We start from the raw sequence: 21,951 nt of genomic DNA, 5'->3' as shown, positions 1-21,951 counted from the left end.
ATAAAAGAGCGGAAGCCATCATGATGGAGAGGTGACCAGTGACCTATAAAGGTGAGAGGTCTGGATGGAGTGTCTGGTTAGTGAAGTAAGGTCCCAATAAATAGAGGATGCCGTTACCTTGGCTTGAAAGAAAACAAAGAAAGCTGCCTCTGTCATCATCCAAAACTGATGCTGGAGCATGGCTTTTGTAACAACTCTAACACATATATTTTCTTGTGTGTTTTTGATTCATATTCTTTCACTCACCTGTTGTATTTGCATCTGCCAATAGACTCCATTCTGCTGTGCTTATTTACATGTGTTCTTCCTGTCAGAGTGTACATTATGTTCACCATAACGTGCTAATAGTATTATTGTTGAATGTGTCTCCACTTCACTTGTCTTTTCACTTCAGGCCATACATAGTCTCCTCCAGCAACATAATCCAGTTCTTTGGTCAGTCCAAATTTTGTAAAGAACCATTACGGTCTTGTTGGCTACCCTAATGCTTTGCCAGTACTGACCCTAGTCTGGCATTTTCCAAGCTATTCCTCTTCCTGAATCCCTGTTATGTAAGATCTGCTGAGAGGGCACTGTCACTGTGTTTCACTGATGGAATCTAAAACGTCCCTCTTAAAAATCAACTATTTCCTATTTTTACTCTTATGCCTTTCCTTTGTCATCTGTATAGTGCAGACTATAAATACTTGTTATATTTGCCCTGCTCTATACTTTTCTCCCTTTCCCCCCACCAACCTCTAGTTGTTTCTAGTTTCAATGGTTTTCAAACTAACTTACACTGGGATAGGCTCAGCACATGTACACTAGGCTGTGTGCAAGACATAGGATATAGATTTCTGTGGAATAATGCAGGACATTACTCCATTCCCATCCGGTAAGAGTGGAAAAAAAGACAGTTCGATGCAGACTTGGGGTAAAGTGAAAGGCAGTGGACATGCACACTGCTCTGGCAACAGGTATCAACATGTGCCGGCACATGCTATGGATCTCATTTTTGCTGTGAACACATTCCATCAGCTAGCTGCCAGAGTTCCTTGCATGAATCTGTAAAAGTGCAATACAGCATAGAGATTGTTGGGTAAAGGTAAACACAGTTTGAAAATCCTTCCAACATGAAATATTGATCATCAGTGTTGCACTTACCGGCAAGATAATTCGCCATCCATGGCATCGTGTTCATCAGTACTCGTATAAGTTAATCTTCCCCCAATAACTGTACCAACTAGGTAAATAAGCCATGCCAGACGTCCTATTTTGAAATAATGAAAAAACGTGTATATCAGACATATGCTGAAGCAGGAGCAACTTGCATCATTGCTAAGTTAAAACAAATGATTTCTACCATGCAATGAATTCCTGCCATTTGCCTTTGTTTTGCTGAAGTACATTATTTTGAGGGGGTGGGAGGATTATATATGTGTTTTAAGGGTTAGAGGGTATAGCTGGGTTCAGGGGCTTGCAGGTGGGACTGGTAGTGGTGGAGAAGGGGAGGGATTGAGGTGGACCCCACTCATTAAAAAAATTATTCATAGGTAAATTGAAGTAATTTTGTCAAAGTAGTTTATCACACAGTAATTTACTTCAGCATGATAATATAGAAACAAGTGTGCTACATAAAATAACAAAAGCAAAGGACTTGGAATGGACAGTGATGGAGGAGAAGCAAGGCAAGGGATCAAAGCCATCAACCCTTTAATACAGATACTCAATAATGGAGACTGCTGCACAGGTGATTTAAAAACAACATTGTCGGGCAGAAAGCAGAAAGCGATCCATACATGTGGGCATCATAACATAAACATGCTGTTGGTCACGTGGACAGGAAGACACAGATTAAGCAAGATACGAAAGAAGGAATACCTGCTGAAATGTTCTTCCACTTCTTGGAAATACAACAAAGCACAGACTAATTGGAACATTTTTAACAGCCTCTAGGGGGCACTCCATGATTGGAACCATCAGGGTAATAGGGGCACTGCATGGTTAATATATGGAACCAAAAGTGCCTGCAAAGCTCTCTTCCATCCAACCTCCAATACATTACAGAGACTGAAAGCTACTGTAGAAATGCCACAAAGATCAAAAGCACAGGTTGGGAATAATCAGAGCAAATAAATTAGTTTGATCGGTATGTAGTAAGTCGAAGAATAATCAGTGGATGAATGATCATATCCACCCAAATTAACTTCATCAAAGTTAAATGATTTGCTCTTCAACTGGATATCTACCTCCCACACATTACTTATCTATCAGCAAGTCCAAAGGTAATTAAGTATGTAAGGGGGACAGAAAGAGAGGAACTGATATCCTAGTTGGATACTGCTGTGAGAACAATCTAAAGCCAGTGTCTTCCTTAGTTAAAGAATGGAGGCGGCATTGCTTGAACAATGTATAGATGAGTGTTAAGATGCAGAGGTTCAGAAGGCCAGCCGAGTCTCTTGGAACAGGGTAACGTTCTGGACAGATAGACCAATGAAGGTGGCATTGGTGGCGGTCAAGACTAGGTCTCAGGAGGGTTGAGGGTGACCGAAAGTCCACACAGCAAACACCACCACAAATTACTCTCAGTCAGGTGTATATATCAAAAATACATATACATTTATTAAAGGCCTTTTAACGCAAACACAAGATGAAACTCAGCAATTTTAACAAAACTAACATCACTATACTAGGCAACATATATACCGTAATTCTTAGTCTAAAGTAAAATTCAACAAGTAGACATCCACAACCTGCAAAAGAAAGGGGTAACACCGTTTAAATATACTTTAGACAGTCCTTCAACAACTCAAATCCTAATCCAGTCCCTACGAAGTGTGGAGCCTTGTGCTATAAAGAACATTCAGTGCCGGGGATTGTGCGGGTAAATTCAAAACGGGTCTCTTCAAGGGGCTGTAGTGGCTCAGGAAGGTGGGTGAGGTGATGAAGAATAAGGTCCCACTATTCAAGGAGGGTCTCCACAAGAGGGAAGAGCGTTTTCCAGAAATCGGGAAAAGGATTGTAGCACAGGCTATCTTAACAAAGGAGAGTAGCCCTTGCGGGACACTTGTGCGTAAAAGTCTATGGATGCGCCAGGGGCCACCGGTAAGGGTTGTAAGTACTTACCGACCCTCGAAGCAGTCCAGACCAAACTTCGCTAGTTTAATCCAGTTTGCTCGAATGTTCGAATCCCGCAGTTGTGCTTCTCTCTGGCTTTCAGGGGTTGTGTTCCGGGACCTCAGTCTGTGACGAAACAGTGGTGATTTCTCTGCTTCTGGAGAAGGGATCGGGGCAGTTCCACTGCAGCTCGTCTGAGGGCACAGGGGAGCACAGCAGCAAGGCACCCACAAAGTTTGTCACCACAGCGGGTTCATGGTTCATGCAGACTCTCCTAATTCTAGACCTAGTAATACTAGGTGTACGAAACTGAGTGGGAGAGTGCCTTCTACCAAGAGTTTACAGTTCCCAAAGGCTAAATTCAAGACTTGAGACAGCGGCGGTTCCAGGGCAAAGGTCCCGTACAAGCTTGTCAGTTCACTGGGCGGTCCAGAAACACTTCCGAAAGGGCTCGTTTGCAGGTTAAGCAGGAGGTGCCGAGATGAGTTTGGCCCACTACTCCAACGGGTCAAAGCGTCCTTGCAGGCCTTCTGTGATCGATGAGAAACAGGGGCTCTGATGGGGCAACATCGGGATCTGCATCTTCGGATCAGGATACTTGTCTCCTTTGCTAAGTACGGTGTGAACTCAGAAGATCCACCTGGAATGGGTGTAGAGTGCCTTTTCTTATCTATAATCTCCTTCACGCCAAAACAAAGAGAAAGGAGATATGCTCACATTCAGCCATCCCAGACGTGGACCAATCACGGACCACACTGGTGCCAGTCATCCCAGCACACCAGACATCCTGGCACCCAGGATGTGTATTGGAACTAGACAGCTCCAGCCCACATCCTGGGCACACACACACAAGGCATGAAGAAGCCCTCAAAAGCTTCAGTATGCGTGAGGTTCTGCATGACCAAATATGGAATTTCCCGGGTCTGCTCAACCTGGGGAAGGCCAAGAGACAAAATGGCCAAAGGACAGAACAATGGCCATTTTAGGCACTGGCCACAGTCCTGGGCCAAGCACGGTAAACGTGGTTTGGACCATAGAAAAGTCAAAAATGCTTTAAAAGTAACTGCTGCCACCAGCTCTGTCTGAAAAAGAGACCCCATCGCACTGTACTGGAAGGTACATTGTGCACTGATAAAATGTTGCTAAGAAATAGTAACAAAGTGAAAGACTAAGGGAAACAAAGACTCCCAGTACTGACTGTCTGAAGGGCATGTCAGTTTCCCCATAACAAAATGAGCAAAAGCCCAGCCGAGTACAGCAGAAGGCTGGGATCCACTGGTAAATCAGGATAGGATGGTCAGACAAAAGCAGAAAGTTGGGGGGGGTTCAAAACTACCCATAAATGGAAATCTTTCCTAACAATGAGGAACTGCCTGCCTGAAATATGTCCAGTAAGCGAGCACACCTCTGAAAGGTGGAAGAAGCTACATGGCTGCTGGTTGAATGGGCCCTGATGCCGTGAGTTAGCAGCTTACTCGACATTTCGTAGCATATTTTGATGAACATAATCCACCAGGGGAGGGTCTGCTTAGAGATGGCCTAGACCCTACGAGGGCAAGCAAGTCAAACAAAGAATTGTTAATTTGGTACTCATTGGACCTTGGGACATAGAAGTTGAATGGCCTTTCAAGATGCTGAAATATGCACTTGAGTATTGGAAGACCGTGGAAAAGGAAGGAATATCAAAAGATGAATATTCTTGGAGAGATGAAAGTCTGAGACCACATTCGGAAAAGAGGCGGGTTCACGGTCACTTTCTCCTTTGATAACACTATAACATGAGAAGTCATACAAGTACTAGCAGCTTGATCGCACAGCCAGCAGCACAATCACGTTAATCATCAAGGGACAAAGGGGGCAGGAAAGCATAGGCTCAACAGTTGCCACCATTAAGTAGATCAACCACAAGCTCAAATCTCAACGAGCGAACCACAAACTGCAGGATAGCTGAAATTGCAAAATATGAGCCTGGTCAGGGGCACTCTTCAACACAGACGTTGCAACTGAATAGCCCTTAACAGTGTTTATATGTATTTATTCATTATGAGTGTTTTCAAGTGTGCTGCTGGTAGAAACATTCTGCTTCAAAGGTCACTACTGGCCAATAACAACTGCAAAGTAACAGCAGTGGCCATAAGAATAGGTCAAAGCACCTCTGCATGGTTATGGGGACAACTAGTGGGGGAGACCAAGTGACCCCGGTGGCACAAACTAGTGGATGATGGGCCCAATGTTGTCATGGGGAGGATTCCCCTAATCACCTCCACCTATCCCATGTCACAGGACAGCAGGCGGTTATAGAGAAGGCTACCGCAACACTGACCATAAGAGGCAACCCTGGCTAGAAATAGGATCAGCTACCATCCTGTTACCAGGAACCCCGGGGACCTAGGTGCCCATCACTCACTCTATTTCATGAAGCACCATACTAACGACACAGTCTATTTACGAGAACAAGACACCAATCAATAACAGAAAAGTTGAGAAACTACTGTGCATGTTGGCGCCCACACATATTCAGGGGTTGTTTGTGAATTCTTGCACGGACATTTGATGCTTGTGGAAAACTCAAGCATGGCCCCAGACAATAGTTTGTGTGAGATCATGGGCTGATCTGACAGTGCGGCAACACTAGATCCACTAGTGGAGCAAGCACAGGGGAAGCGGGGGAGGTTACGCCACTTACTGTGCACCTACTAACATTTTCAAAAGCAGTGTACCACAGCTCCCTGCAGACATCAGCAAAGACATACGTAAAATCCAAGATGTTGGACAAGACAGTTAAAGATCTGGTCCACCACCAAAGTCCATTAGTAATTCCAGGTGATCTTATTCATCCCAGCCCCTCACAAATTTGCCATTACAGGGTGCAGACGCCTCAGAGGGAGTCCAGCTTGGTACAGAAGTTGCAGGACTATATAAACCCAGACCTTCAATAGTCAGTATGGGTGTTTGGAGACAGTTGTGGAAGGCAATTGGTGTGAGTTGGTGGTAGTAGAAGGTGGTGATAGCAGACGTTTGGAGCGGAGGTTGGACACAAGAGGAACAGAAGGTGATGGCGGTGAAGATAATGAGGTAATACCAATAGATTAGGAGGAGCGGGGTGAAAATCAGGAGGGGGATGGGAAGCATCAGGAAGAGGTGGTAGAGAAAGACAAGGAAGAGGTTGGAAAAGAGCAAGAGAAGCAAGCAGACGCACAACACGAAGATTCTAAGAGGCCAGTGTGGCCCAAGGCAGGGAGTATGGAAAATACCCCGATCTGAGGGGTTGTACCCATGGTGCAAGGAGAAACTGATCCAGAGGTTGAGGCATGGATAAACAATTTGAAATCAGATTGGCCTTTGCAGAAATGCTATTACAACTATGAAATGAAGCACTGTAGATTGCAGCAACACCTGTTGGTAGCAATCCATGGTACGCAGCCTCTCCTGTGATCTATGGAGGATAGCTCAACTGTATAAATGACATCACTAATCAACTATACCTGGCCCTGTAAAAGACCTGGCCATGTAAAGGCTTGGCCATAGAGGCCAAAACCTAAGTTGGTGACATGTTTCTTTAGCAGTACCATCTATTTTTTATAACTGTGTTTAATAATCACATGATAAGAAAGCAAAGGTGGTTTAGATGCTTGTAGTATGGAACAATGTGATAAGAACATGCAGTCTGCAACATGTCTGCTTATTTTGAGACTTGTTGTGAACAGTGTTTTGTTTATACCCTTTAAATGTGGTGGTGGTTACTAGTCATTGTTCACTAATGGGGAGTCTTTTAGTGCTAGTAGATGTGATATGTTGATCTGTGAGCTAGCACAATTGCAATTTATTGCCTTTCCTGTTCGCAATTAACTTTTGAACAATTTGTATATTAAATGATTTTGTAAAATATTGACTGGTTGTTTATTAACACTGAGAAATGCTTTGATTATGGATTGATTTTTGATTAACGGTAGGAATTTTCTTTATTATGTTGCGTAGTTCTTCTCCTCCTTGTTCCTGATTCCTCAGTAAAATGTGGGGGTGCCCTCTTATTTCTTTTAACTTGATGGCTTGCTGCCATGATTGTTCAAGTAAGCTCTCAGCCTACCTAGATATTGTTCATAGTGTTGCAGAGGGGACAGATGAGCAGCCAAATATCAATTTTGCTTGCTTGAAATATGCGGTAATGAGTAAGCTGCTTACCTGTAACTCCTGTTCTCCAGCATTGGTATATTTCATAGATTCACATGCTGTGAATATTCCTCCTCGGTTATCTTTTGGATATCACTTTTAAAAGAAGAGTTAGGTCCATTTTGATTGATCTCACCCTCATTATGGGTGCTTTAGGCCCATCCAATGTGACATTGATTAGTAAGCTCCTCCTCCCCAGCCCTTCTTCAGATTCTGGCCAGTCATGCTGGACTTTGTTTTGATATCTCAGGGATTTTACCTGGCCGGGGTGGACACAGGGTGCATGTGAATCTATGAAAAATACCAATGCTGGAGAACAGGAGTTACATGTAAGCAACTTACTCTTTCATCAGATTGTAAGCAGGTAAAAGGACCTCCTACCTTATTGGAACAGACGCTGCAGAACGGCTCTTCCCATCTGAACATCCGCTGCGTGCTGTTTTTCCAAGCAGTAGTGCTTGGTAAACTGGTGGAGCATCCTCCAGGTTGCCACCTGTCAAATGTCAATGACTGGTACATCTGCCCATAGGGCCGCCGATGCTGCCATGGCTCTTGTGGAATGAGCCCGGGGCGTGCCTTTGAATGTTCTGCCGATATTTGTGTGGCAGAACGAAATACCTGACGTGATCCATCTGGACAACCCTTGTTTGGATATAGCCTTCCCCTTTATTTGCAGGGCCGAAAGCTATGAAGAGTTGTGTGGACGCTCTGAATGACTTGGTTCTGTTTAAGTAGTACTTGATGGCCCTTTTTAACGTGTAAAGAGTGCAACACCACTTCTGCGGGCGTAGAGGCTTCTGGGAAAAACACAGGTAGTGCTGTGTTAGCATTTTTATGAAACTGTGGGAAGTTTTGGAATTCATTTTGGGTTGGTCAAGAGTAGCACTTTATCTTTACGGCAGCGCAGGTAGGGCTCGTTGACTGCTAATGCCTGCAGTTTCAACACCATTCTGGCTGATGTGATCACCACTAGGAAGGCCACTTTCCAGGACACATATTTTATGTTAGCCGTGGCCATTGGCTCAAACTGGTTTTTCACTAGTTCTGTGAGGACCGTATTGAGACTCTAGTCTGGTGGTGTTGTGTTTGTTGGCGGGACGACTCTAAAAAGCACTTTTAGGAAGTGCTTGACCAGCTTGTCACTGCACAAAACCCAATCTCCTTGTATATCTAGAGATGGCCGCCAAGTGTACCTTGATGGATGAGTGGCTGAGACCCTGTTTCGCCAGCGAGAGCAGGTAAGGGAGAAGTTGTTCCGGGGTTACATTGAGTGGTTCCAGCGTCCGTTTCCCTTGATACTAGCCACAGAAAATTTACCACTTAAAGCGATACGATCGGTTTGTGGCGGGAGCCCTGGCCGCATCTAGGACGTCCTTACAGTCCGGTGGGATCGCTAGCTGGCCAAATTCTGTGAAATCGGTAGCCACGCTGTTAATTGCAGGGATTGCGGGTTGGGATGTAGGATTGTTCTGTGGTCTTGCGATATGTCTTCTCTCCTGGGTAGCCTTATTGGCCGATCCGCTGGAGTAGGTCCGAGTACCATGTCCGTCGTTGCCAGCTTGGTGCGATCAGAATGATTTTGCAAAGGGGGATCATGATCATTTGAATGGTCCGATGTATAACCGACATGGAGGGAAAGGCATTGGAAAAGAGGTTCATCGATGGGAACGAGAATGTATCCCCTTTGGTCCCCCACTGCGGACTTCTGCTTGCAAAGTTCGGGAACTTCTTGCAGCTGGCGGAGGCAAACAGGTCTATGGACGGGTGGCCCTCCCGACTGAACACTTTCTGCAGTTGTTGGTTGATTTTTCACTCATGCGATTGCGCGGACTGCCTGCTGAGGCTGTCTGCTATGTTGTTTTGGACTCCCGGCAGGTGGTATGCCTGCAGGAGCATTTGGTTGGAAAGGGCCCACTTCCAAATGCGTTGAGCCTCCTGAGACAATGTTGTTGATTTTGTTCCCCCTTGCATCCTGATATAAAACATTGTTGTGGTGTTATCTGAGTATTGTTACTCTGTGTATCTGTTGCAAGAAGGATCCAAGGGCCCACCTCACTGCTCTCAGCTCCAGCACGTTGATGTGAAGCTTGGCCTCTATGGCCGTCCACATGCCCCTTAGATGCAAGTGATCGACGTGCGTCCCCAGCCTGTCATTGAGGCGTCTGGGACAAGCGTTTTGTGGTGACTTAGTTCCTCAAACGTTTTTCCCTTTGTAAGAATGTTCCTGTTCTTCCACCATTGTAGTCTGCGTAAAATGTCTGGGGGTGAAGAGGCTTTTGTCCTCTCAAGCTCCTGGCACTTGGGACCAGTTTGCGGCTATGAACTCTTGCAGGGGCCGCATGTGAAGCCTGCAGTTTGGTATGAGTGGAATGCACGATGACATAGTACCTTGTAGGCGCATGCACTTGTGCACTAAGAGCAATGTTTTGGTTTGAATGCTGGAATTAGTGAGGTCAATGTTTACCCTCTGTTCCTCTGTGGAAAAGTTTGCCCCCAGAAACACTAAGCTCTTGGACAGCTGCAGAGAAGATTTTTTTGTAGTTTAATGACAATCCTAAACTGTGGAGCGTTTGGCTAACTTTCAAATACCATCAACAATAATCAATGTAAATGATGTCAGGTCAGCTTCACTCCCTCAGGGTATGGGTTCGAGGCAAGGATGCCCGTTGTCTCCCCTAATTTTTGCATTGGCTTTAGAACCCCTAGTACAAATGATATGATAAGTCATTTATAAGGCGCCTGTACACAAGTGATTTGAGGCGCACAAGACAAGGAGGGGGGGGGGGGCGACAGAACAACGATCTTACTAGGTCTTGTGTCATTCAGGTCGTGGGAAAGAGGGAGGGTAGAAGTGCCAGGGGTGGGGGGGGGGTGGTCGTGGGGGTGCAGGTAATACAGAGCAATACACACATACTGGGCCCGACACACAAGGGTAGTACACAAAGTGGTGCTGTACACCGATGATATCATCTGTTTCCTCCAGAAACCTGTCCTGACCATCCTGCCTTTACTGGCTCTCCTAATGATTCTTCAAGGTATCATGCTTCCACATTAACCACCAGAAGTCATTGAGACTGGCAAACCGGGACCACCTGAAACCCAACTGGCACTGCAATCAGTCTTTCCTTACCGGTGAGCAGATAATGAGATCACATACCCAGGGGTGCACATTACTAAATCGCATAAAACTCTTATGGGAGCCAACATCCCCAACCTGTGGAAGGAGACTAAAGCCACCCTAAAACCGTGAGAAATTCAGGAAATATTGTGGCTGGGTAAGGTCAGTGCAATTAAAATGAGAATTCTACCGAGACTCCTGTTTGTCTTCCAGGCATTACCAGTCCTCATCTCCGAAAGAGACAACCTAGATTTACAGAAATCAATAGGCCAATTCATCTGGAAAAAGAAAGTGCCTAGAATTCCACGTCACATACTCCTGAGGTCAAAGGGATGGGGGACATTGGGGTACTGTCAATACAACGCTACTTCTGAGTAGCACAGATTGCACCAATGTTAGAACAGGTGCTAGATGAAAGGCACCCTAAATGGAAGATAATAGAACAAGGCTGCAACCGCTTCCCTCTAGCCCATCTACCATTTCTACTAAAATCTGCCAGGGTCCTCTTGCTAGAATCCACCTGGTCTACTCTTACTACCTGGGATACAGCTTGCACGCAATTGGGGGTTAGCAGGACTTGGCCCTTATAGCTGGTGTTACAGAATCCAGAATTCTACCCAGGACAGGAATGGCAAAATGAATGTTTGCACAATGGGAATCACTTGGTACATTGCGGCTCAGGGACATACACATAGACAGAAATCCCCTCACATTCATAGAATGCAAAGAAAAGTTTACCTTACATGAAACAGAACGTTTTAGATACTTTCAGATTAGACACTGGGAGTCGAATGATCGAATTATTCAGGCAGGTTCACACCTCCCCATAGGAATTGAACTCCGGGTCGCAGAGGGACAGGGACTTCGGAAAAACTCTTGTTGTTATCGCTTGTTAGAAAAAGCCTCTGTTGAAGACAAACTTCCAAACAGGATATGTTGGGGAAAAGATTTGAGGACCGAGAGCCCAACAGAGTCATGGCAGAAAATATGGGCTCGAACTCAAAAAAGCTCCAGGTGCACCATGTTCAAGGAATGTGTGATAAAAAATATGTCATTGGTGGTACATGACTCTGTAGAGATCACATGCAATCCTACCCGAATATCCGGTTCGCTGTTGGCACGGGTGTGGGCAGCTGGGGGGGGGAGGAGGGAGGAAATCTCATACTTATGTGGTGGATTTGCCCTACAATTCAAAAATATTGGCAATTAATCTGGTCTAGAATAAAGGATATCACAGGCTGTGCCCCCTTATGATGTTGCTAGGGGATGTTCCTGATGATGGTACTTTTCCTGCATCGGATCCCAGGGCAGAGCTCATAACACAGTTATTGCTAGCAGCTAAACTAAACAGCCCTCGCTTTTGGAAACCAACTGAGGAGCCAATTCTGTCTTTCTTATGGGGTAAGATATGGGAAATAGTGGCTATGGCTATGGAAAAGTTGACTGCACATATCACGGAGAACATGACTCGATTCTATTGAATCTGGGCACCATTCTTCGAATTTGTGCAAAACAAGGAACACATTTTTTTAGGCTGCAGACCCTGCAGCACTTATTGCAAAACGAATGCGAATGTAGCTGGAGACCCCTGCGAGGGATGGGGATGTTCAATGAAGAATAAAGATCTGAGGTACTGTTTGAGATATATAAAAGTACACAGAGGAACCAATGTTATAAACATTATTTGTTAATCTTATTATTTTTATTATTTGTGGGGGATTTTGGAAATGGAAATAAGAAAAGAAGTTTTGATGTTCCCATAGGACACATGATCAAGACTGGTTAGTAGAATGAGCCAAATGAAGAAAGCTAGCATCATGAAGGAGAGCAATATCATTAAAAAAAGGATGTTTGTACCGCCATCCTGCTTGCTAGTCAACCGGGAGGGGGCACCCTGCAGCCCAACAAACTATTCTTTATGGAATGCATAATTGGAAAATATTTTGGTTTCCTAAGTGTCCCCATAATGCTGCCGTTCTCATACAAACAATGTTCGAGCAAACCCATACAATGTGAGGAGAGACATGCATTAACATCCACTTCACCCAAAGCAGAAGAATAAAAAAAATTAACAGTAGCCCAATGGGAGCAGCTGTCAAGTCTCATGCATGAAAACGGATTTCCCTAAGAAGACAAGGAAGCCGGGGGTGGGGGGACGTGGCTAGGGAGACATGGAGTAGGACATGGCTTTGTGTGTCTCCCACCGATCCTACAGCATACTGTCGTGCACCTATGGTGTAGGCAGTGAAATCGAGACGAAATTTTTGCCAACTGCGCGGGAAAACATAGGGAACAGGATGACTGCATCCCCGTGAGAACCCATGGAGAGAAACCACTGCAAAATTAAAAAAAGAAAAGTGCGAGCATTCCGAATAGCAACTGACAAAATGGCCCCTGCCGCATAACAAAGGAAGAACAGAGCGCCACGGGCGCAACAGAGCTGGACCACGGTGAGACCAAGACGGGCGCGCACACACTGGCGTGTCGCAAATGCAGGGAGTCTCTAAGTATAGCGCATGCACAGGGCTCTGTACACCCGGTGAGTGCATGAATCGCAGACACAAAGAAGACGACATGACGATCCGAGCCCCAGCAGTGAGGCGGGCACTGGGCGGAAGTGAAACCCACCAGCCGCCTAGTGTGTGGCGCAGCTGGTCGGAGACCCACAGCCATCGGGGATGACCACCCCAGCAGGACCAGACGGCTCGGAATGAAACGAGCAATGGCGGTTGAATACATGGGAACGCATAACAAGCCTGAAGCTGAGGACATGAAGGGAACCGTAACACGGAATACACTAGCACCATCCGCCACTCGGTGCTGATCAGAGCAGATACTGTCCCCGGAGCGGATCCGGGCGCCGCGTGCCATCAGCACAAATTACTACAGTAGGAACTGACACGCAGGCCGCGGCAGCAGCCGAGGCTGAGGAACACTGCTCGCGTTCAGAACGAAAGGATCACATCAGGCATCAAAGGCCAGGGAACGATACATTGTATTTATACTAACAGAGCTGCGCTAAAGGAGGAAGTGGGACAGTGAGGGGTGAAACTGACTACACAGCAGGAACGGCTGCACCCAAGCGAGGTGTGGCGCTTGTTCATTTACTGTGGGAGACAAAAGAAGACGACAGTAAGAAACAGCAGCCTGGTGAGGAAGTGAGCAACCGAGGGCCAGGGGCAAACAGACGTGAGAATATTCAATCCCATGAAGGGCTGCAAGGTAAAGGGATGCACTGCACGGGGGGGCACATCAGCATTAAGGCGCAGAGGGCTGGACTGCAGCCCACAATATGGCATGATCTAGATGGGACAAATAAGACCAATATTAGTATATAGGAAGGTGGCCTGGCCACAGGCCAGGTGAGAGGCAGGGACCCAGAGTGCCCCCACAGATCCCTTGGGGAAACCACAAGCACCCTGGAAACGAGGGCCGCATGGACAATTAGATAAGGCAGAGAGGTGCCAATAACAGAGCCCAAGCAGAGGAACTGGGCCCACGGTTGAAAACCCTGGTGACAACAGGAGAGGAGCATACACCCAGTAAGCAGGAGGCCGAGAGGAAGATCCCAAACTGAGCCTGAATATCATACAAGCGGAAGTAAGAACGGAAGACAGCGATCACAGACTGGGCAACGGGAGCAGAATCGGAAAGGTGTCGAAATGACGTCCAAGTTACCTAAAACAAAAGGGAAACAACAGACAATGGAAGAGTATAAAAAAAACACCCCAAGCATCTGAAGGGGTCAGGAACAAGGATAAGACCCTGCAGGCAGAAGTAACCCTGGAGCGGGATGACCAACAAATATTAGAGGTAATTGCGGACCTGAAAATAGCTTGGGAAACAAAGCTAGACGCAGCCATGAACGAAATCAGAGCCACATTGGACCTCAAAATAGCGGCAGTCCAAGAGAACGTCAACTAACTAGGGCAAGATATAAGGAAAATAGCGGAACGCACAGGTGAGCCGGAGAAGATAGTGACGACCAACACAGCGGCCAGCGCGTCGCATGATTTGAGGTCCATAAACTGCGCCAACAAGTGGGAAACCTGGAAAACAGGGCAGAGGAAGCGGAAGGACGGCCCCGAAGGAATAACATCCGTATAGTGGGGCTTCCTGAAGGAGAAGGCGGCCCCAACCCTACGAAATATGTTGAAACCATGTGGCGCTCACTCAGCGATTTGCGGTCGAGAGGGCGCACAGAGCAATGACGAGGAAACCTCCACCCGGAGCGCCCCTGAGACCGATAATAGCCAAAATCCTGAACTACCAGGACAGGGAGAAGATCCTGGAGTTCTTCCACAAAGGAGGCACAATACACAGGGACTCTGCCCCCATAACAGCTTACCCGTATTACACGCTCATGGTACAGAGGAAAAGATTGAACTACAGTACTGTGAAGAAGAATGACAGGCCTCAAGTACATGCTGATGTACCCAGGAGGCTGAAAGTATTCCACAAAAATAGAGCTTTGTTTTTTGATACCCCGGAGGATGCGATGGAATGGTTACACATGCAGAATTGCCCCTCAGGGACGAATACGCGGAAGGAAGATGGCACAGAGAAATGACATGGTGGCCCGAGAGGCGGAGGTGCTGTATGACTATAACACTGGGACTATAATATAATGTAATGTGCACGGACCGGAATAGCTAGGTCTGATTAATATAAACTCAATGCACGAAATGTAAAGTAGCAAATGCGGGAGACGTAGGAAAAACACTTCCGCACCCAAGAAGGAAGGTTAGAAAGGCCACTGACAGTGTGGTGGCCTCCCACTGCGCCCCTAGCACCGGCAATCCGGGTAGGGACGGGAAGGGGATTGCCTGAGATCCAGGGATGGAGTTGGGCAACAGTTGGGGACGGAAGGGAGGGGGGGTTGGATGGAGAATTGGGGGAGTTGAAGTGTTGTTTGTGGGGAATAGTTTGTAGAATGGGAAACGAGCGTACACACCGGCACACCTGCGCCTTACGTGGGAGAGGGGCCAGAAAGGAATTGGATACGGCTGAAATATGGGGGACCTTAAAGTAATCACATGGAATGTGAGGGGGCTCAACAGTTATTTGAAAAGAAACAAGATTATGATGTATCTAAGAAGGTAAAAGATAGACATCGCCTTGATACAGGAAACTCATCTTACCCAAGAGAAACAAGAGGTAGGTTCAGAAGAAATGGAAAGGAATAGTCATTGGTGCGCCATATTCGGCGTATGCAAGGAGGGTGATCACGTGGGTATCCCCGCATGTCCCATTCAAACTGTTACAGACCAAAACAGATGTGGACGGAAGGATGGTAGCAAAACGGGGACTGGTAGAGAACAAAAGAGATATGTATTATAAATGCATACGCCCCGAACCAAGACACAGTGATGTACATCAAGTCCCTATATAATAAAGTCCATTCATACCTGGGGGAGGGTCGGAGATATGGGGAGGGGATTTTAATTGTACCTTGGACCCAAGGGTAGACAGATCAGATATGAAATGGGACAAACCCGCCCCGGCGGCCAAGGCCCTGAAGACGCTGATGTCGGAGTTTCGGCTGGAGGATATGTGGAGGGTACACCACCCACTAGACAGACAGTACTCACATTATGCGGCCCCGCAAAAGCTACATACGAGGCTGGACACCATGTTCGCCCCACAGGAAATTATGGCGGAAATGACATGCACGGAATATAAGGCGAGGGTCCTATCGGACCACTCGCCTTTGATCCTAACATGGCAATATTCACCCCCGAGAGCCAGGATTCCAACATGGAGACTAAGAGCAGAGGCACTACAAGATACAGAATTTAGAGAAGACCTGAGAGAAGAAATTGTAGAGTATTCTGAGAATAACACAGGAACTGTGGATTCGGCAGGCACTCTATGGGAAGCATTCAAGGTGGTGATAAGAGGAGTGGCAATAGCTAAATCCAAAGGGCTGCAAGGGGGATACTGAAGGACCTTCAAAAAGCGGAAACAAAAACGAGAGAAAGTGATGGGCGAAGGGGGGGGGGACTCCGAAGACGCAGCTGGAACCATAAATCAACTGCAACAGGAATGAGTGGGACACTGGGATAGATTGTGTAACTTAAGCTACAAGAAATATACGGAGAGACAACATGAGGGAGGGGATAAACCGGGGAGAATGTTGGCCTGGCTATACAAGAATGAGTCCCCTAGATCAGTGATCAGAGCAGTGGTGGGAGAAAGCGGGCTTTTAGTGGATACCCAGGAAGAAGTGAATAGAGAGTTCCTGGAATTCTACAAGAGACTGTACATGGATGGGGGAGGGGGTGACTGCTCAGAGATAGCGGAAATACTGGAAGACATCAGCTTGCCTAAAATAAGTGCGGAAGAGAGAGAGGGCCTAGAGGCCCCAATCACAATAAAAGAATTAGAGGAAGTGGTGGTGCTATTGCCCACTGGCAAGACTCCAGGAACTGATGGGCTCCCAGGTGAGTTCTATAAAAAGTACAAGACTGAAGTGCTTCCCCCACTGATCGCAATGCTGAACGAGGCCTTCGAAATAGGAACGCTACCACAATACCTGAGAGAAGCGATTATTATCCCACTCCCCAAGCCTAATAAACCAGGCATTGAGTTTGGCTCATATAGACCACTTTCAATGCTGAATCAAGACAGCAAAATACTCACAGCAGTGCTGGCCAATAGAATGAAGCGGGTCATAGGTAACTTAATTTATCCTGATCAGACAGGGTATGTCCCGTGTAGGAGCATATCAGACAACTTAAGACGGCTCCACCGGGTTGTGGAGCACGTGAGAGGAGACTCAAGTGAGATTGCTATTGTATCAATGGACGCAGCCAAAGCGTTTGACTCTGTCAAGTGGCCTTGGATGATGGCAGCCCTGAGCAACTACGGGATGGGACCAAGATACCTTAGATGGGTAAAATTGCTGTATAGCACGCCACTAGCTAGAGTCAAGACGGGGGCTTGTATCTCAGAGAAATGGCAACCAGGGGCCCATGGTCGCCAATGCTGCATATAATAGCGCTAGAAACCCTGGCAATATATTTAAGACAACAATATGGAACAATTGGGACCACGTAAATGGGGAATCGCAACGAATCTCGCTATATGCAGATGATACGCTGTTGTACCTAAAATATCCTGAGAAAACCTCCAATACATACTGGAAATTATGGAGAGATTTGCGGCACTATAGGGCATCGCTGTTAACCCAAAGAAATCATGTATATTCCCACTGGGGAAGTATATAGGAGTCCCAGGGAAGCAATTGCCAGTGTTACAAATACCATGGGAAACTGATACATTCAGATATGTGGGGATAGATGTTTACCACACGGTGGCAAAGGAACACAGGCGCAATACTGAAAGAGCAGTAACGGGCATAGAAAATAGCATGATGTCCTGGATTAAACTACCCTTGGCCATGATGGGAAGAGGAGCGCTATTGAAAATGGTTGTATTACCCAGATTATTACATTATTTCGGGAACATACCGTATTTGATACCAAAACGTTTCTTTACCAAACTCCAGAGCATATGTAGGGGGTTCCTATGGCACAGCACTAGGAATAGGATAGCCCTGTGGAAATCGCAGAACATGGACGACAGAGGGGGCATAAAACTGCCAAACTTTGAGGCTTATTATCTAGCTAGTAAGAGATGATATGGCTCCCCAAGTCGAAAATGAAAGGGTGCCTGGGGATGTTGGATCTGGGATGGAAAGTATGGCGAAAGGCATGTCAGGCCATGGAAAACCCAGCCTAATGTTCCTTGCAAATACCGCTATTGGCACTCGCTGCAGGGGATGAAGAACTGAGGAGAATGATCCGAGGGCAATGGGAATCAGTGGGGATTGCAACAGTGGGAGACATATGGCAAGAAGGGAAAATAAAAGAATTCGGGGAGATGGTGGAGGAGACGGGCAATACATTACTTATGTCAGAATAATAGGGAAAATTAATGAGACATGGTCTGGAATAATATTAGGAGGTCAACCTGACGAAGCCACAGAAATGATGTATGACATGGCAGACGGAGGGCATGAGATTTCTAGAATTTATGAGCTCTTGATGTCCAGGATAGGTAAAGAGGTGACCCAACTTAGGCTAGACTTGAGGTTGGCGAGGCCATGAGTGACAGCTTATGGGAAAGAGCCCAAGGGTACCATAATAAGGTGTACAGAAATGCAAGGCTTCAGCAGATACAGCTGTATGCGACTCACAGAGCATATTTAACCCCCAGCGAATAGCTAAATTTGAGAATTCCGAACGGCAAACATGCCCCAAATGTGAAGTAAATGCAGGAATGACGCACATGTTATGGGCATGTCCAGAAATTGGGAAGTTCTGGGGAGAGATTGTCTATCGGTTATGTGAAAAAGGGGTCAAAATAAATGTGGAATCAGTAAGGGCATGTATGGTGGGGGGGTTTCCCAGGCCGCGACAATTGAAACATGTAAGCAAGCTGAAGGACCTGCCACACATACTTGCCAAACGGAGAATTGCCATGGGGTGGAAGGCACGCCACAGACCCAAAGTACAGATATGGTGGAAGGACCTGCAGAAATGGGCTGAAGCCGAAACGGCAGTATGGCAAGAAGCGGGTAATAGAGGGGGAGAGGAGGAAGCAGGGTCCCTGATGGCCTGGAGACACATGGTAGCTACATTATATGTGTCCCCCCAGAATGATCTCAGCGAGAATGACTCAGCTGGGGAGCAAGCTATGGGAAGGCCTCGAAACGGGGGAGCAGCGGAATGCAAGGTGGAGTAGGCTCGAGTTGGGGGGAGGGTTAATAGTAAACAGCAGAGCTTAAAGGTTAAGTGTCAGATGTTGTAGACTGATAATGTATATTGCTGGTTTGTTGAATGTTTGTAGTTTGTTGTGAAAACCAATAAAAATTGTTTAAAAAAAAGAAAAAAAAAAAGAAGCCATAAACCATATAGGAGAAGGTAGGCAAGAAAAGGTGAGGAAAAGGTCCCTTGGAATGGCTAATAAATAATCAAGTCATTCAGGGCGGGGATAACATCTAGTCATCAGCAACATCTCAGACAGATTTAGGTTTTACTAGGATAGTCTTGGATTACAAATATTGTGGACAGTTTAATGTAAAAGTCTGTTATGGACTAAACATTTGCGGCCATGTAATTTGTGGGAGAAAACAGGCAATAGGAGCTGCCAGCATAACGTCTAATTAGGTAGCGTTTAGAAATGATGTCAATCGTGATTCCTACCACACACTGGTAATTGTGTTCCTTGTCAACTCTTCTAGCAGATCTGTATATTGCTTTGACTATAGGAGTGATGGCTGTGTATAAGGCTCCTTGTAATTGAGAGACACCTCACAGATCTCTTCTTGGAGGCTTACACTTCAACTGTCCATTTTTACAGACGTCGTTTCGCTTAGCCAAGCTCAAAAGAATCCATTCGACCACTTCTGCTTCTGTAGTGTATAATAATAATACATTTCTTATACAGTGCAACACACACACATAGGTCTCCGAGCACTGAAATAACAGCATACATTATCCCCCCACAGAATGGTACTCCATTTATCAACCTCGGAAGGATGAAAGGCTGAATTGATCCTGCCGGGATTCAAACCTGCCACAGCAGACTGCACATAGATATTACGGGGGAGCGCTTAGCTCATCTAACCGGCTACGTTCCCAAACTCCTAAAATGTCTGTTTACAGATCCCTCTCAAAACTATTAATGCCTGGTGAACATCAGTACCGTGTACTTATTCATAAAAACCTCATCACGTGGAGATGGATGTCCTGTCAACTTCAAACGTCTTCACTATGCATGCACCCTATTTGCCAATCTGAAAAATTCCCACTCTTTCTGCTACTCTCATTTTCGATTATAAAATGTATTACCTTTGTGAAAACTCCCTTTGAACTTTGAGAACTTCCGTTTGAAATATATATCCACGGTCAGATCAGGCATTAATCTCACGTTCATGTGACTTTGGAAGAAAGGTATAAACTACTTTAAAAAGTGAAAAATACAACAGGTGTGTTCTGCTCATAAACTTCCCCTTAGTTCATCTGATGTTCTATAATGCACTTTACGCCTCTTATCCTGGGTTTAACCTATCTCATTCACCAGATAATATAGTTATTTATTTTTGTGATAAAGTTTTATGGTGTCTTAATTCATTAGGGACTCTGACCCTATACCTGCTTAATTCTAAAGAACACCTAAAAAAAAATCACTGTTTTACACAAGCGCTAGCTGAATAAAAAGAATAAGATTGCATCTAAAGAGGCACTAGCATTTTGCAATTTCTTGGGCTAATAAACTCACATGTAAACAAGACTCTTTGGCTAAAAAGGAGCTTCAGCAAGCCAGAAACTATTTTGCAGGAAGAATTTCAACTGCACACGTCAATCGTGTTGAGCTGTTTAAAATCAATTATTAAATGACAATCTTATCGATAAAATTGTTCCCTCCAAACTATTCTGTGACAAATTAGTATCATTCTTTGTGACTAAAGTCAATTGCGAGAGGCAATTATTGCCGGACCTACAATTTATGCTACTTCACAATTATCCTAAGGTTTTAATAACTTCAATTGTTCACCCAAATCTGAAAGAATAAAGACAATGCAGGGACCTGTGGTTCTTAGCTGGATTCTCTCAAGGATTACATTTATTTGTTGGCAGAAGACTTATCAAATATTTGTAATGCCTCCTTTCACAGAGGCTCTTATACCCTAGAGAGTTGAAAGAAGCATTAGTCTTCCCTCTACTGAAACACACACATTTGGTTTAAGCTAATCCTATTCATTTCTAAACTTCATTTTTTAATAGAATTGTGCAAGGGGAGGCTACAACTCAAATATCAAAGTACTTAGAGAAAACCATCAGGTTCTCAAGCAGTATTTCATCCATTACAGAGACAACCATTTTATTTAACAGAGAAAAATTGTTGGAATTAAGGGCCATCCTCTTGACCACCGAACATAAGAAGCGAAACACGTGTTAAGGATTTGTTAGTTGAGGATATTATTTTAAAATGAGTTTTGGTTGGGGATATTAAGATATTAACATACAAATGAGGGTGTGGATCCTTCAGTTGAGAATATAAATTTGAAAAGAGGACTTTACAGTTAAGGATTTGATGATATCAATTGAAAAACGAGGCTGATCTGAGGATTATGCAATTGATATTTTGAGGATACTCAGTTGAATTTGAGGATGATTTATTGAAAACATAGGTATCAGGATTAATTAATCTAGTGTGGTTATTGTGATTAACAATTTATAAAAATATACAGGACACATTAAACAATCAGAAACAACATCAACTGAAACTGATAAGTTACAACTGAGAGAAGGGGACAAAAGGAAATCAAAATATGTCCCAAAAGATACAATACAAAAATCAACAAACAGTTAGTCCAGATCCAGTTCTAAAAAAGTTCCCCAAATGGCTTCAGAGACCTTCTCAATGTGGGGTAGATCATACATTTCCTGAAGCCATGCAGACCTAGCCGGAGAGACGGAGGATTTATATTCTCACAGAATAATATTTGCAACCATGAAAACCTGAAGAGCAAACACTTTTGTGGATAAGACAAATTA

At 45.3% G+C, this 21,951-nt stretch overlaps 1 protein-coding gene across 1 annotated transcript in view; it reads right to left on the bottom strand.

Annotated features, from left to right (window-relative positions):
- Positions 1-21,951, bottom strand: part of RANBP17 (RAN binding protein 17) — a 2,111,817-nt gene that overhangs the window by 1,354,210 nt on the left and 735,656 nt on the right. The window contains exon 13 of the mRNA XM_069654335.1: positions 1,144-1,249. Coding sequence (XP_069510436.1) covers positions 1,144-1,249 — 106 coding nt within the window. The remainder of the gene's footprint in view (positions 1-1,143; positions 1,250-21,951) is intronic.

This window comes from Ambystoma mexicanum, chromosome 3q (genome assembly GCF_040938575.1).
Source record: "Ambystoma mexicanum isolate Mex_15411 chromosome 3q, UKY_AmexF1_1, whole genome shotgun sequence".
Lineage (NCBI taxonomy): Eukaryota > Metazoa > Chordata > Amphibia > Caudata > Ambystomatidae > Ambystoma > Ambystoma mexicanum.
Note: the sequence above shows the minus strand (reverse complement) of the source record. Positions and strands in the feature narration are given on the sequence as shown.